At 36.3% G+C, this 15,456-nt stretch overlaps 1 protein-coding gene across 3 annotated transcripts in view; it reads right to left on the reverse strand.

Annotated features, from left to right (window-relative positions):
* Positions 1-15,456, reverse strand: part of LOC120525109 (polyunsaturated fatty acid lipoxygenase ALOX8-like) — a 118,529-nt gene that overhangs the window by 57,798 nt on the left and 45,275 nt on the right. Inside the window, exon 1 of one of the 3 annotated variants that reach the window (XM_039747125.1) lies at positions 15,079-15,277. The exons of the other annotated variants lie outside the window; for them this stretch is intronic. Coding sequence (XP_039603059.1) covers positions 15,079-15,225 — 147 coding nt within the window. The 5' untranslated portion in view covers positions 15,226-15,277. Of the gene's footprint in view, positions 1-15,078; positions 15,278-15,456 lie in introns of those variants that run through there. 3 annotated transcript variants of the gene reach the window in all.

Genomic DNA, 15,456 nt, shown 5'->3' on the forward strand with positions numbered 1-15,456 from the left:
TTTTATTCTCTCGAGACAAAAGTTGACCATTTTAATAGAAACATCTTAATTCCATTTCATCAGGCAATTTATTTGTCTAAGAAAATATTTTTTATCTGTTAAATTTAAGGTGTTAAAGTACCGCCATTTGGTACTGCCCATTATAAAGAAATAAAGTTTATATTTATTATCATGTGTACATAGTGCTATGAAATTCTTACTTTCATGTCTCTTTCAGACTAGTGATAAAAGTACAATGCAAAAAACCGACAATGAAAACAATGCTGACAATCAGTATAATCTTAAATAAAACATCAGACAATATATAGTACATATGGTCGGTAAATCAATAAATATAATTATCAATAAAATTTCACTTCTCCACTGAATCTGCTAAATCCAGTTTCTGGACCATGAGAAGCTGCTGTCTATTGCTGCAGTACTGGGGTCAAAGCAGAAATTAACAATACCAGTTCATTCAGATCAGGTCACCACTCATCTAAACCTGCTTATGCTTTGGACATAGAAGGAAAAAGAAAAGATAAAATCTAAACGGGTTTGTGGATAATGAGCAAGCTCCAGACAGACAGTAACCTGGACTAAAATGCAGCCTTCTGTAGCTGTAAGATAGGAGTGCTAATCATAGAGCTAATTTGCTATCCCAGTACAGTATATCAAAACTTTATAAAAAAAAATACTGATTGCTTTTCTAAAATGTCTTAAAGAATGCAAGATCTGACTTTTCCATGGTCTTCAGACATCCTGTTAAAGCAGAACTCCAGGCTGTAAATCTGACATACTTGTACTGTAAACATAAGGTGAAAATCTATGAAAGTTAATTACAATTAAAATAAAGCTAAAAGCACCTGGAAGTGGCAGTGTTGCTGCTTTGCGGTAAGGACACTAGGGTTCACATCCTGGGTGCGCCCTGTGTGGAGTTTGCATGTTATCTCCATGTTTGTGTGGGGATGTTCCAATTTCCACCCGTTGGTATTGCTATGCTGACTGTAGTGTTTATGAGGATTTCACATTGCAATTGACTTTTTCATGCCTTGTGCCCATTGCTTGCCGGGAGGCTCCACCTTCACTGTGACCCTTCCCTGGATAAGTGGGTTGAAAAGATAGATGGATAGATAAAGCTAAAAGAAATACTTCATATGCTGAGTCATATTTCATTTACAGCATAAATGAGGACCATCTGTGACTTGTTTTTTTACAGTCAATATGACTTACAACAACCGACTTAACTTGAGGTGATATAATGTGTGTAATGTGTGATAATATGTGCCAATAATGATGTTGGATGTGCTGGAACAAATTTGCAAATATCTTGGAGAACTAAGTGAATGTTATTTCTTTTCCTCTCTGCCTCATAGTTTTAACTAAAATGTGTATGTGGTGTGAGAGAAGAGAAAAAAAAATGTTACAGAAAACAATGACACATTGCAATTACATTATTATATATTTTTTGCCCAAATATTACCCATGCTTTAAACATGTTGAAAAGATACAGTTCTCTAACCTTGACAATCATCAGTCTCATTGAGAAAAAAAAAAGAAAAATTCTGTAACATTCTGTAACATTTGTAAGTATAAGTGCTATCACTATATCAAGTCTTAACTCGAGCCATGCATTAAAATAGCTCAACCAAAATAGCTCAAAAAAAAACTCCACCAAAAAAAAAAAATACAGTGAATTACAGTGAATGAATAGAGAACTGGCCTCTGGCCACATATATGAGTTACACATCCTTTCCATTAGATAGTTGATTTAAAGGGACAGGTTACAGACCTTTATCATAAGTTAACAATCTACACAATGCAATTCTCAGTGTTGCATGGTCAGTCATACATGTAAAGAGGAAGTTGGGTTATGTTAGACAAACTGGACTCATTTGATCTTTCTGATGATTTTAAATTGTACAATGGCAAATGTTATCTTAAATAAGTTAGTTAGCTATTACCAGCTAATGACTTAGCAGCATGTTTGCAAAAATCATGCAGCTGAAGGCTTTTGTATTTGAATCATACATTTAACTGCCAATGCTGTTTCGGCCCAACAATCATTGTTTGCTAATGGATTTTTTGAGTTTTTAGGTTAATATGTTTTAAAATGATATTACTTGGTGGCAAATTTTCCAATAGGGCTGATGTTTGGGTGGAGTTTGACATTATGATGGATAATTTTATATTACATGGATTTGCAATCATTACTATTCTCTGATTTCTTCTCTGTTTTTTCTTTATTGGTGTTTTGTTCTAACTCCACCTGATGAATGTACTGTGATAATTGATAGAAGGTGGGTGCCCCAGCTGTCCACAAGACCCACTGCTTCGAATCATGTGGGGCAAGAGCCTGGAAACAATGAGGAATGACTTGAGCATATTTATATTGGGCCTGAGTGGTTTTATGATTGTGGATCCCCTGCAGATTTTTTTTTTCTCCAGCTTAGCTTTGCTGGGCCCTTGAGCAAGGCCCTTAACCTGCAATTATTCCATCCTGGAAATGATGTTAACCTGCATCAAGCCCTGCAAGCAGGTCCTCCAACTTGCATGGAAAACTTTGGAACTGGTGCCATGATTGACACTCCAGCCACTGTAAAAACCTCACACTGTTCCATTCAAACTAGTGTGGTGTTGAGGTGTCACCCATTATAGCGGTCCAAATTTGGGATCCTGAGGTGGTTCATTGTGTGGTGGGTGCAGCAATTCACTGTATCAGTGCTCCCAATCTCCCCGTTTCTTATCTTTGTTAGCTGAAATGTTTTTTTCTTTCTGTCCACTTGGTCATCTGACGTTAGTCTTGTATTCATCCTTGCAGACTTAGATTACAACACCATATATAAGGACTCTACCTTTCTATTTGTTATAGATGTATTTTATGTAAGTCTGTATTGATATATTTTTGTTAGTTTTTCATCATTAATCTTATCTAATTTAATCTGTTTTTTTCTCTTGCAACAACTACTTCTTTGACATTTTGTAAAACACTTTGAGCTAAATCCTGTGTATAAAACTGTGCTATTGAAATAAATGTTATTGTTGTAGTGAAACTGCTGTATTTTCTACCGTTAAAGCAATATTCATATGTTTCATACATGCTCCTCTTATTTCTTTTAGCACACTTTGCTGTTCAAGTCCCCATAGCATGAAGTACCTATTTTTGGGACCCTCTTGTAATTTCCTGCACCACAGAAGTGAACTCCTCAAACAGTGAAGACTAACCATCTGAACCAGTAATACTCTGAACGAATATGGTACCCGTTAAGCTCACTGAGATGTTAATCTGTGTAGGCAGCCAGGCTCTGAAAAATGAAAGACAGTTCTCCCATGAAACTATAAGCAAATTTCCATCCTTTCTGGGACAGATGGTGCCATTCACAGAAAAATAAATTAATAGTCTGCTCTGCTTTAGTACAGATCAGCCTGCAGTGCTAGAGATAGCTGGGTCTAGGCTAGTTTTCACAGAATTGAAACAGATGGCACCCTGACCCAGGAAGAACTCTGTGAGAAGATGGTACCTACAAGGCAAAAACAGTCAAACAGCAATTGTGAGTGATGATTGGCCTAAAAACCCTAAATCCCCCATGCTCATGAGCTCTTGAACAGCTGCTACTCAATCAACCACAGTTATAATGGGAGTTAAGACACATGGCATCAAAAGTGTAGTGCATACTGCAGAATGGCAAAACATTTAAGACTCAGACTGCTATACCCAGACAAAACAGATGTGGATGACTTTGATGACTTTGGTTATTAGGTTATCAGGACATAAAAGAGCAGTACTATGAAAGTTTTGAGGCCACCTCAATTGTAAACCTTTCCCATTTATAGACACCCTTCTGAGACCATGCAAGTAAGTAGCTGTTAATCTAACTGATGAAATACCTAATATGAGACAGCAGGTGAACAACCTAAAATGCAGAAAAACCTCAACATCAGTGGGAAGCCAGATGATAACATGTCCAGCCAGGTACAGCAACCTGATCCTATATGACAGGGACCAAACATTGTGCCAAGTGAACTCCATGTCAAAGAGGAAGATTGAAGCACTTATTTGCCACAACATAACACATTGCTTTATCATATGTAGCATCTGTTAACAATATGTCAGTGTGTATATCTATGTAGCCTCCCAATTATTGAGCAGAAGGGTACAAAGATTGGTGGACTTCACCAGCAAGCCAGTACTTGAAAGAAGGTGGAGGTGTGCATTGCAAAAAATGTGCAGTTTAAGATATGAGAAGTTGGGCCTTCACCCTCCTTTTTGTGTGCTAGCTGCACATTTGTGTGTGCCTGTTCACTATCACAGAAAAGCTCTTCTCAGGTAGTCACGAAGTGATATCAAAAAGGCAGAAAATGGTTCTAGGAAGTAAAATGAGTAATAAAACCAATCATATTTGATATATTTCATTAAAAGGGTAACATACACACCATAGCTTGTTTGTAGATGTGGGGAGTATGATAATGCAAAAAAGAGAAGTAGTTGGGCAATGAATGTACACGAAGGCAAGAAGAAACATCAGATTACAAAACTGGTTGAAGAAAGAAGCTGACTATAGATACAGAGGCCCCCAACATGAATAGTTTGATGGAAAGGCTGAAATGAACGTCTAGTTAAAGAGACGGACAATCAGTAGTCAGTGAGGACCCCAGTCAAGGGTTTGAGTGCTAGTCTCCCAGTTCATCAAAGGAGTACTCACTGGAGAATTGAAATTTTTCCAGGTTTTCAACTCCATTTACTGAAGCCATTTAATGAACCATAGCTTTATGTCATTGTGGTGCAGTATTTCAAGTTGCTGTCTCCCATTTCCAAAGTCTTGTGTTCAAAACCAAGCACTCAGAAAATTGTTGCAGGAAGTTTGCATGTTCTTCTGATGGATATTACTTTATGCCTTTACTGAAAAGATTTGTAATATGAATGAGTCGGCAACAAAGCTTTTCATCTACCTTTGTAAAAATTAAAACTTGGTGTTGTTAATCTACACTTTGATCCTTCTTTTATGAGCAGATCTTTTTTAACTTAAAAAATAGAAGTGTTGTCTTGTATAGGATGATTATCTACCAGGAGTCACTCTAAGATGGAACAAAATATAAAAGGTTCATTAAATATTAAAATAAAGGGTTTACTTTCCTAATGCCATGTCACATTAGACAACTTCTCCCGCAGTTTTCAGTTGTAAACTTCATTTACATTATCTTAGAGAGTCTGAGACAGCTGGCAATGTGCCCGTATGAAACATTTTGCAAAATGTGACATGCCCAGAGATTCAGTCCAAACTAGACCTTGACTTGCTGCCTTAAAATCAAGCAGGTTTTATTTTGTCTTTAGTTGTAGGGGAGAGCTCTGTATGTATCAGAGCTATCAACAAATGAATGGTCATCTGGAACTGCAATGCATATCATGCAGCGACGAGGTATAAGGAACACAAATATTTCTGATCTCACAAACAGAAGAGAAGCTTGTCTGTCTGATGTCTCCTGTTTTTGTACCAGAACAGAATAGAAAAAAGAAAAGGAAAAAGACCAAGATTTCGGATAAGCTCTTTGTACCTGTTAAAACTGCTAACCCTTTGGCTCTATCAGGCAGCACATAGTTAGCTGTCACAAAAAGGGAAAAGTGCTGAAAAAAATGCTGGAAAGTCAGCACATGATTGCCAAGTGTCATATGCCCATCAATTTTCAGTTATTTAAAATGACATGGTCCAGCAACTAGATCTGCTTTGTAGTCACTAAGTCTGACTTACACATTGACTAGAAGTTGCATAATGTGACATTGGCTTTAGCTCAACAGAAAGATTACTTTATGGAGGACACAACTTAATCTTCGAAGGTAGTGTGTAGAACAAAACCCTTGAGTCCTCCCCAAATAATCTAACCCTTATTTTGTCTCTTTCTGTCTGGTGGGGTGACTAGGATAGTCATTTTGTGTTTTGGATGGAGTGCCTGGTCCACTTCCCATCTCAATCTCACTAACATACTCCTTTCTCTTACCTCGCTATTGACTTACATACTCCTTGATGCTATAGGTAATGAAGGGGCCTAGCCTTCTGATGATTTTCAAGCCAATTTTACTTGTCAGCCACTCTTTTAATTCCACAATTAGTTACATAACCCTCCACATCATTTATCTATATTTTTCTAGATCTGCCCTTTTGGCAGAATCCTCCTGGATTTTTAGTAAATATTTTATTATGCACTCATACCTTCAGTAATTCTAATATTTTGCCCCAGCCATCTGAATCTGTTACTTCTTCCAACCACCATATCTAGTTGATTGTCTAGGTCCTAAAGCTTACTGTTCTTTCTGGTTCTCCATTTTCCTTCATCATTTTTGGGGCCAATAACTATCTTAAATATCTTCCTGTTCCATCTGCTTAAGAGTTCCTCATTGATAGTGGTTTATTGCTCATATTTATGTGCCATGGGTCACTACTCGTCTCACAATTGTTCAGTATGTGGTCTTATTTGAAATGATCATGCAGATCTGGGTAGCTTCTGTTACTTGCCTCAGTTCTAGCTTTGATCTCCATTCTCATTTTCTTCTGTAATCACTTATCCAAAAAAAAACTTTAAAATTTGGCATTGTTTTTAACTGGTTTAATTCAGCTACATAAACTGCCTATTTTTATTCTATTGCCATCTAGATGAGTACATGTATTGTGTTTTGAATCAATTAGTCTTCAGATCATTGTCTTTTATAAATTCGTGACTCAATTTTGGTTTTACACATAGTCTTCCTGAGGGTAAGACCTTCCCTGATATTCTAGCTCCTTCATGACCTATTACATTTGTCCCTTTATCACACTATTATGCTAGTTTGAAGCTGATAAAACAATTGCTGAACATTTTCATTGTATTCATAACAGTTTTCTAAAATGTGTCTCACAGTAAAAATCTGATATATGGCATATCAGTTAGCACAAATGCCACACTGGTAGTCCCCTAAGATATAGTGCACAGTGCTGTCAGCCTTTTGGTCAGTATTTTGAAAAAAATCTTACACTCTATAGAAAGAAGGGCTATGCCACAATATTATTCACAGCTGCACTCTTAAAATTAAATTTACCCAACTGGTTCTTCAAAGAGATGTCACAGGCAAACTATTTATGTTTCCCAAAATCCCATGCACATGAAGGTTCCAGAAATAACTTTTATTTATTTTGATTCACAATAGGCTTCATACAGTAAATATCCATTAACAGATTTGTGAAATACAAATGGGTCAAAATTTTAAAAGGACACTTGTTGCATACAATAACATAGGCTAACTTCAGATTTTCTTAATCTGTTTATAGGCTGCCTATCATATTAAAAAATCACTTTTTCTTACATTTTAGGGAGATTTTCAAAACACAAATAACCAACTTCACATGTAAAGAAACCTTCCTTGAATGAGGAACCACACAACCCGGTACAGTGTCGTTAAAGAAACATTATTTATAAAAGTGTGGATTTGTTGTCATGAATTGAACAGAGCATCACTGCGTTCCACTACACTGGCACTGAAATTAGGCAGTGTTTATAGAAAATTACCTTTCTTACCTTGCATGCCTTTTTCGCAGACCCGTGGAATTCTTCCTTCTTTTTCTAGTCAAGAGGTTCTGCACAATCCTTACAGCTCATTCCTAACTTTAGGCGTAACTGAAAATGAGCTTTTAGAAACTTGCTAAGGAGATTTCCATTGTCAGGAACACCCTTTGAATTTCCTGGGACTGAACTTCTAGAATTCTTCATACTAACTCCAAGTGTCCCTGCAGTCCTGAGCCTGTGCACACATTCAACATGACAGACAATCCTGAGATAGTCTGTCTGCTACCTGTGCTTTAACCTGTTAGTCTGGATAAAATCCAATTTAATTCCAATTAGTTCCCCATTGCTACTTGGCCACTTCTGTGCACCTGGGACACTTCCAGTAAATCAGCGTTTCTCAACCTTTAAGTATTTGCGACCCGTGTTTTCATAACAGTTTTAATCACGCCCCCCCTAACATTTTTTTGAAATGTAGATGCATATTTTATTATACCTACTTAACTTTTATCGAAATTTATCTAACTCTATATTTATTTTTCTAGTATCAGAATGTAGTTTAAGTTAGTTTGTTTTGGTTTCAACAGATTTTTGTTCATATTTTTGATTCTTGTTTTCTTTTTTCACATCTTCATTCCCCCTTTTTTGTTACTTCACGCCCCCCTAGGGGGGCCCGCCTCACAGGTTGAGAACCACTGCAGTAAATATATGACTTGATGCCTCCTGCCATTAGCGCTACATTGACTGAATCACAATATAGGTTGTTTCAGTCAAACTTCCCTTTCTTGTCATAGTCTTATGGCACTCTGCTCCTTTTTTCCTAGCATCCCTGTCATACAGAGATGGATCCCAAATCACCTGGGCCTTGCAAGACATTGTGCTAAGGGACACTCTCCCAAACACAGTAACTGAGAACTGTAAGATAACTCATCTACATTATAACACACAAGGTCAGCATATACTGAAACAAATATTATTTCTGATGCTCAGCTGCTTCTATGTGTTGTAGGACATGAGAAATTAAATCTGACCTACAAGGTACCAGAATTTTTTTCAGTTCTCCAACATCATCTTAATCAAAGATGTTTAAATATTTAACATTTAAGAGGCATTTATGCATTAATTCTAGAGTTCTGAGCTGCATGAATATCATGTAAAGATTACCATATGCATTTTAACTTTAATTGTATCTTTTTTACTGCTTTGTAATGAACAAATTATATTTTAGTTTAGTCGTCTTGTATTCTTTTACCTTCAGTGAATTTAAAATTCTAATGGGGTGTAGCTTTTTTGGTGTACTAACATCACGTATTACTTTGAAACAACCTGCTGTCATTGAACGTGCAATCTCAAATTCTGCACATGCACAAAAATGCTGATATGCACTGACAAACCTTGATGATCCATCCATCCCGCTATATCCTAACTACAGGGTCACGGGGGTGGGGTCTGCTGGAGCCAATCCCAGCCAACACAGGGTGCAAGGCAGGAAACAAACACCGGGAAGGGCGCAAACCCACTGCAGGGTATACGCACACACCAAGCACACACTAGGGACAATTTAGGATCGCCAATGCACCTAACCTGCATCTCTTTGGACTGTGGGAGGAAACCGGAGGAAACCCACACAGAGAGAGAACATGGAAATTCCACGAAGGGAGGACCCGGGAAACGAACCCAGGTCTCCTAACTGCAAGGCAGCAGTGCTACCCACTGTGCCACCCAACCTTGATGATGAAAAACTTTATATCACAATAAAAGTACATTTTTGTCATGCTTTTTATATATAAATATCAAATCAAAAACTTAATTTTTAACACAAATAACATGTTTCTCAGAGTAATTCTAAAATTTTCTAGTGTTAGGACAACCTAGTTAAGTAAGATATGAATGTGAGAACACTGGCTTGGTGCCTCAATGGTTTACCTAGCCTCCTCACAGCTCAGGAAACATGAGTTAAGTAGGCATGTTCTTGTCTTGTCTGTGTGAGTTTCCAGGCCATCGTGAAGCATTTATTGTAGGTTGACTGGTGGCCCCATGTGACCTATGTGTGAATCAGTGTCTGAGAAATGATTTGCTGGCATCTCATTTGCGTTTGCTACTTATTTTGCTGTATGAACAGAAATCTCTTACAAGCAACCTTGCAATAGAAAAGAGACTCATTAAAACGAATGAATGTATAAACCTCACTCAAAAAACGAACTATTGGGGCTGTTCACTTTATGTATCTAATTTAGGTTACTTTAACTTAATTCTGTTTGTTTGCATTACTTAGCTTTTTCTAGTTAGATTGATTTCACTTTGTCAGTTGTCAAATTAGCACAATTAATTTATGTTTTAACAAAGCAGTTTGATTATTTTCTTTCAAGAGAAGCCATAGATAGATAGATAGATAGATAGATAGATAGATAGATAGATAGATAGATAGATAGATAGATAATAATCTCAAAAGGGGAAATTCACATACTCCAGCTGCAGCATACTGATAAAATAATATTAATTAAAGTGTGATAACAATGCAGTGCAGTGAAGAGTCGCATAGTGTGGGGGAGGAATGATCTCCTCAGTGTGTCAGTGGAGCAGGATGGTGATCATTATACATTTAGGGAACTGTTGTCATTACTCAGTTATTTTATGAATATCTTAAAATTAACACCTTTTTAATCCTCAAAACATGCTATTGTCATTTTCCCTATGCACAGTTAAATTAAGTACATTTGACTTAAAATAATCAATATTTATGTACGTGATTAACCCATGTTTGCATAATGTATGATATTTTGCATAAAGACACACTCCTTTTGTTGTGAACACTTTTTGAGGGATCTGCATATTCCTGTATACTTGGAAAGCAAGTTGAGAGTTTTTAGTAAAACATTTTTTTTTTCAAAATGCCATGGGTTTTATGGAGTTGTGGGTTTATGATACTTTTTTTGACACAAGTTGCCCATCTTACATCAAAAAGCATTTTTTTCTTTGTTTCCTAAACAACAGTGTAATTAGTGTTAAGTTTACATGAAAAATGCAAGCAACCATTTCTTTTGAGAGTGATGCTGTAACTGGAAGGAGATTTGAACAGGTAAAAGGTGCATTGTATAATGTAATATGTATATAAAGTTTATTTTAATCTTCTTCTTTTGGCTGCTCTATAAACGTTTTTTTTTTTTTACCTCATGCAGTAATAAATGAACCACTACACACAATACTAACATAGTCTAAATATGAATTAACAATGTATGTACCAGGTTTAAATGTAATCTTAACAAAATTTTCTGTATGTGGTAGAATTAATTTCAATTCATTAAAAAAGTAAATATACTGAGTAAACACAGCGTATTATTTTTACGTTTAATTTATTTAGATGTAAGAGTTGACATAAAAAATAACTACAAATCCAAAGATTATTTTGAGTGTGAGGGTATCACCAAAGATAATTGACCAATGTAGGGCATCTTCAGTATTAACTGTATGGGGTGTTAATATTTTCCTCATCCATTTTCTGAACCTGCTTTATCCCAGTCAGTGCTGCAGTCAGCTGAAGACTTTCCTTACAGAAATCAATCCAACACTGTCCAAATTCACACACAAAATAAAACCATTCATTCATTTTTAAGCCAGTTTCAGTAAGAAGATAATGAGATGACAGAATGTATACACTGACAGCACTCTGTGCGTAGTAAGAATTAGCCTTGGACAGAGGGTATGTGTTAATCGGAGGCCAAGTTCCAAATCTGTTCACCCAACCATCCATACAGCTATACACTAACTGGAATATCCTTCCATCCATACATGCATTTTTCTCATTTGCACAATGCAGGGTCATGTCCAGGCAATAAAAAGCAAGACCCTGTACTCTCATGTCAGTCAAACACTAGAAGCATCTCTTTGGAACAGTGTAAGGAGCTCAAACACTTGAGCACATACTATGAAAAAAATCCAGTAAAAGTGCATTACATTCACCATTAATTGTCATAGTAAAAAAACCTGACTGAATAGATAAAAACATGCACATTTAAATTTAAGCAGTGTCTAGCTCTAAATATCATTTAATTGTTTATCCCAATGTGTGAGACATTTTTAGGATTTGTATAGCTGTTGCTTTGCAGTAAACTCATAACAGTACAGAATTGTAAATTTGCATAAGGTATGTATATTTGCATACAGGAACGCCTCCTTTTAAAACCCTTAATTTTGCACTGTGAGAAACAAAAATGTTTTCACGGTTAGCAAAATACATTTTCAGTGTGTTCTGATTTTTTTTTTTATTATAGAAGCTTATTTATACTGAGTAATTTTGATATACTTGCCAAACTGTAGCACACTCTATATTAGAAAACCAACATTTCTTTCTCCAATGAACAACATGAATTGTGCTATGTAAACATTAGATTATACGCAATGACTTAGTTTTGAGGACTCAGACAGCATTTCTGCAATATATAAAACCATTTTACAGTCCCTCCTTTTCAAAGATCCAAGAGGACAGTGGGTAAAGGATCTCTCACTCAACATCTCAGAAAAGGAGTGGAAGGTAGCAATTTAGAGAATTCACTCAAGCTCCGTATGTGCAACGCATTCAATTATTCAACTCAAAATGATATATCAAGCACATTTGTCTCATTTAAAATTGTTAAAAATGTTTCCAGGACTCAGATCCAACCTGCGAACGCTGCCATCAAGTTCCAGCCTCACTGGGTCACATGTTTTGGGCCTGCACCAAATCAACATCATTCTGGACCAAAATCTTTCAATGCCTTTCAGACAGCCTTGGTGTCACAATCCCTCCTAACCCCTTAACAGTTGTGTTTGGTGGGCTTCCAGATGGGCTTAAAGTGGAGGAGGACAAACAAACTGTAATCGCCTTTACAACGCTATTGGCACACAGACTTATCTTGCTCAACTGGAAGAATCCTAACTCTCTTCTTTTAAGTCAGTGGGTTACTGATGTTTTATATTATTTGAAATTGGAAAATCAAATTCTCACTAAGAGGATCTGTGCAGAACTTTTTCAAAACCTGGTAGGATCTAATCAATAACATTTTAGATGAAGCTCATAAAGCACCTAGGAAGTAGATTCTCTTCCCATTTCTTTTTCTTCTACATTTATCTTTATCCGCTTATTAAACTCATCAATTTACTTATTTTTTTACTAGTTTTAAGCTTTACTCTTTTGGCAACGCTCTCTTTCTCGGTGTTCTGGGGGCGGGGTGCGGTGTTTTGGGGGGTTGGAGGGGGTGGTGTTTGATTTGTTTTCAATCCTGTTTTTGTAAAAATGTATATATTTGTATGGAATGATTACAATAAAAATCAATAAAATTAAAAAAAAGATCATATGCAATGACTTAAATATTTCTCGGCAGCCCATTTTATATTTTGGTATTATTACGTTATCTCATACAGCTAAATGAATTGCGTATTATAGGTGTTTTTATATTGGTGCCGTTAAATTATCACCAGCAGCAAGAATATTTAAATAACACAAAACAACAGCACTGCAGGAATAGAATAATGGTCCACAATGCATTGCTGCATATTTACTGTATGTCTGATGTTTCGCAAGGAAAAAGTACTTGAGTGTGATTAGCTGACAAGCGTTTGACACCACGGAACAGACCTGAACCCGAACCAACACTTGGTCTGCTTAATGCACGTCTTACGATTGTAAAATGAATATAAAAGACAGAGTGCGCCCGCAACTTTAACAAGAGAATAAAAAGTAAAGAATCCTAAGCGCACAAAAACACAACACCCCTTCTGTATTATAAGGTAGTATGGGTTTATTTTTCTTTGTTACCGATTCATTAGTACTCTCACTAATCTTGTCTGTTGTTCCTTTTCTAGTAACTTTCTCTTTGACACCTTGTTAAGCTATAGAAAGCTATAGAATAAATGCTTTTTTTGGCTAAATGCTGCATTAGATAAATGTTCACGTTTACAAGAATTTATCAAGTCATCGAATGTCTCAAGTAAAACGTACGGCAAAACATTCTTAAACATTCTTAAATATCTGATAAACAGAAATCAGTGTGAATAATAATAATAATAATAATAATAATAATAATAATAATAATAATAATAATAATATGAGCAGGAAAGGGACATTTCATTTATAAAGTTCGATTGAAAGCATAAATAAGTGTCTTAGCGGCCGTTGAGGAAAGAACATATTCAGACTTAAAAATGAAATTTCATTCATGGCTGATAATTAAAATGTACTTTTTTCTTAGATGATTTCAAAGTGACTTCGGGTAGACAATTAGGTAAAAAATGTGCTTCATTCACCGTATAATCCGCTACATTAAAAATGCTGATTTTTAATGACAACTGGTTGCCTGTTTGAGCAATTGTTTGAAGAAGAACGATTTCATTCTGTACTTTGTATATGACATTATTTCTTTCGGCTAAAGGAAAAGAATCCTATGTTGAAAAAACAGAAATATTTATTATACAGTCGGCTACCTACAGTATAGCAGGATACTGCCATACAGTATCTATTAAACCTGAACTTAGTCCAAGTTACTGTATGCAGCATAAGCCATTTTATAAGTATGAGCTTATTGGTATTTGATAGATCTGTTATCATTATGATTTCTGGAGCCTGTTATGTATCAACATTAAGAGTTCTTTCCGGAACCCTCATGCGGATGGTTCTTTTGGGAACCAAAAATGGTTATCCTTTGGCATGACTCTGAAGAACCGCATCGATACATTTATTTTTAACAGTGTGGACCGCCGGAACCAATCTTGTCGTAGCCGCAAGGTTGGAAAAAATTTCTGGATGGAACCCGTTTGGACCATCCCAACCACCAACCTGCTCTCATACAGCGCCAGTGCATGTCGCCAGTCAGCATATTGCATTTCCAGGGTTTAGAGTGAAGGAAGGACGTAATTTAAAATAAATAAATAAATAAATAAATCAGATAACGAATGAACATGAAAAAATAAGGGTTATCAGGTCATACGTGAAACCTCCAAGCTGCTGTGTTGCATGTTAATGTATGTATTTAACTGATGAAAAAGAATCAGTTGTTGTAAGATTGATATTGCAGTGTTTTGCTCTACTGTTTCACAGATACATGTATTTAGATTTGCAGGGGCATAAACATATTAGGATGGCAAATAAGAGACAATTCCGTTCATCAGGCTCTTCACTATATAGGCTGCAACTCAGCTAAACTATAGGCTTTAGCCACCTAAAACCCTGCACACTCCTCTTAAGATTATCTTCTCCTTATTAACCTGTTCAACGCGCTTTGCAGACTGACGAATGTAAAGTTAATTTCAGATTTAAAATTAAACCCACAGGATTTGTTTAGACGCACGGTGTACACTTTCCCCGCTTTAATGCTACACACTGTGGAGCCCTATGCAAGTGTATTATTACATTTACAAATAAGAATGCTACAGCTGTCCATATTTCAGTTATGACACAGTTAGTCATGAAAGCAATATAATTTCTGTCAGAATATATTTTAAGCAACACGTCATAAAAGCAAATAAACACCAATAATAAACTGCATGAAAAACATTTTGTTGCAGTTACTGGTCAGTGTGTCTCGATGCACTTACACTTCCAGTGACGAAGGCTTCTCCACATTTACTGATAAGGAACTTGGCGCTTTTGCCGTTAGTGCCGATCAAGCTTATTGTTATCGTGTCAAAAATGCTGATTCCAGTAGACTGTTCAGTCGACAAGTAGACCTGATAGGTGCCCATTCCGTTAGTTAATGTACCCCACAAGCGACAACCAAAATTAACAAGCGTGATACACAACAGTTGGTCGGTGACTATGTGGTTGATGTTAGTCGGGCTACATAAAGGGGCAGGGGGCGGGATGTGGGTGGTTATGCACTTCTCGGTTTCCTATACGTCTACAGTATTAGGCTTCTTAAGATGGCGAAGATATTTTTGGATTTCGAAAATGCAAGAATTTTGAATATTATAAAA

Source organism: Polypterus senegalus, chromosome 3 (assembly GCF_016835505.1).
Source record: "Polypterus senegalus isolate Bchr_013 chromosome 3, ASM1683550v1, whole genome shotgun sequence".
NCBI classification, from domain to species: Eukaryota; Metazoa; Chordata; class Cladistia; order Polypteriformes; family Polypteridae; genus Polypterus; species Polypterus senegalus.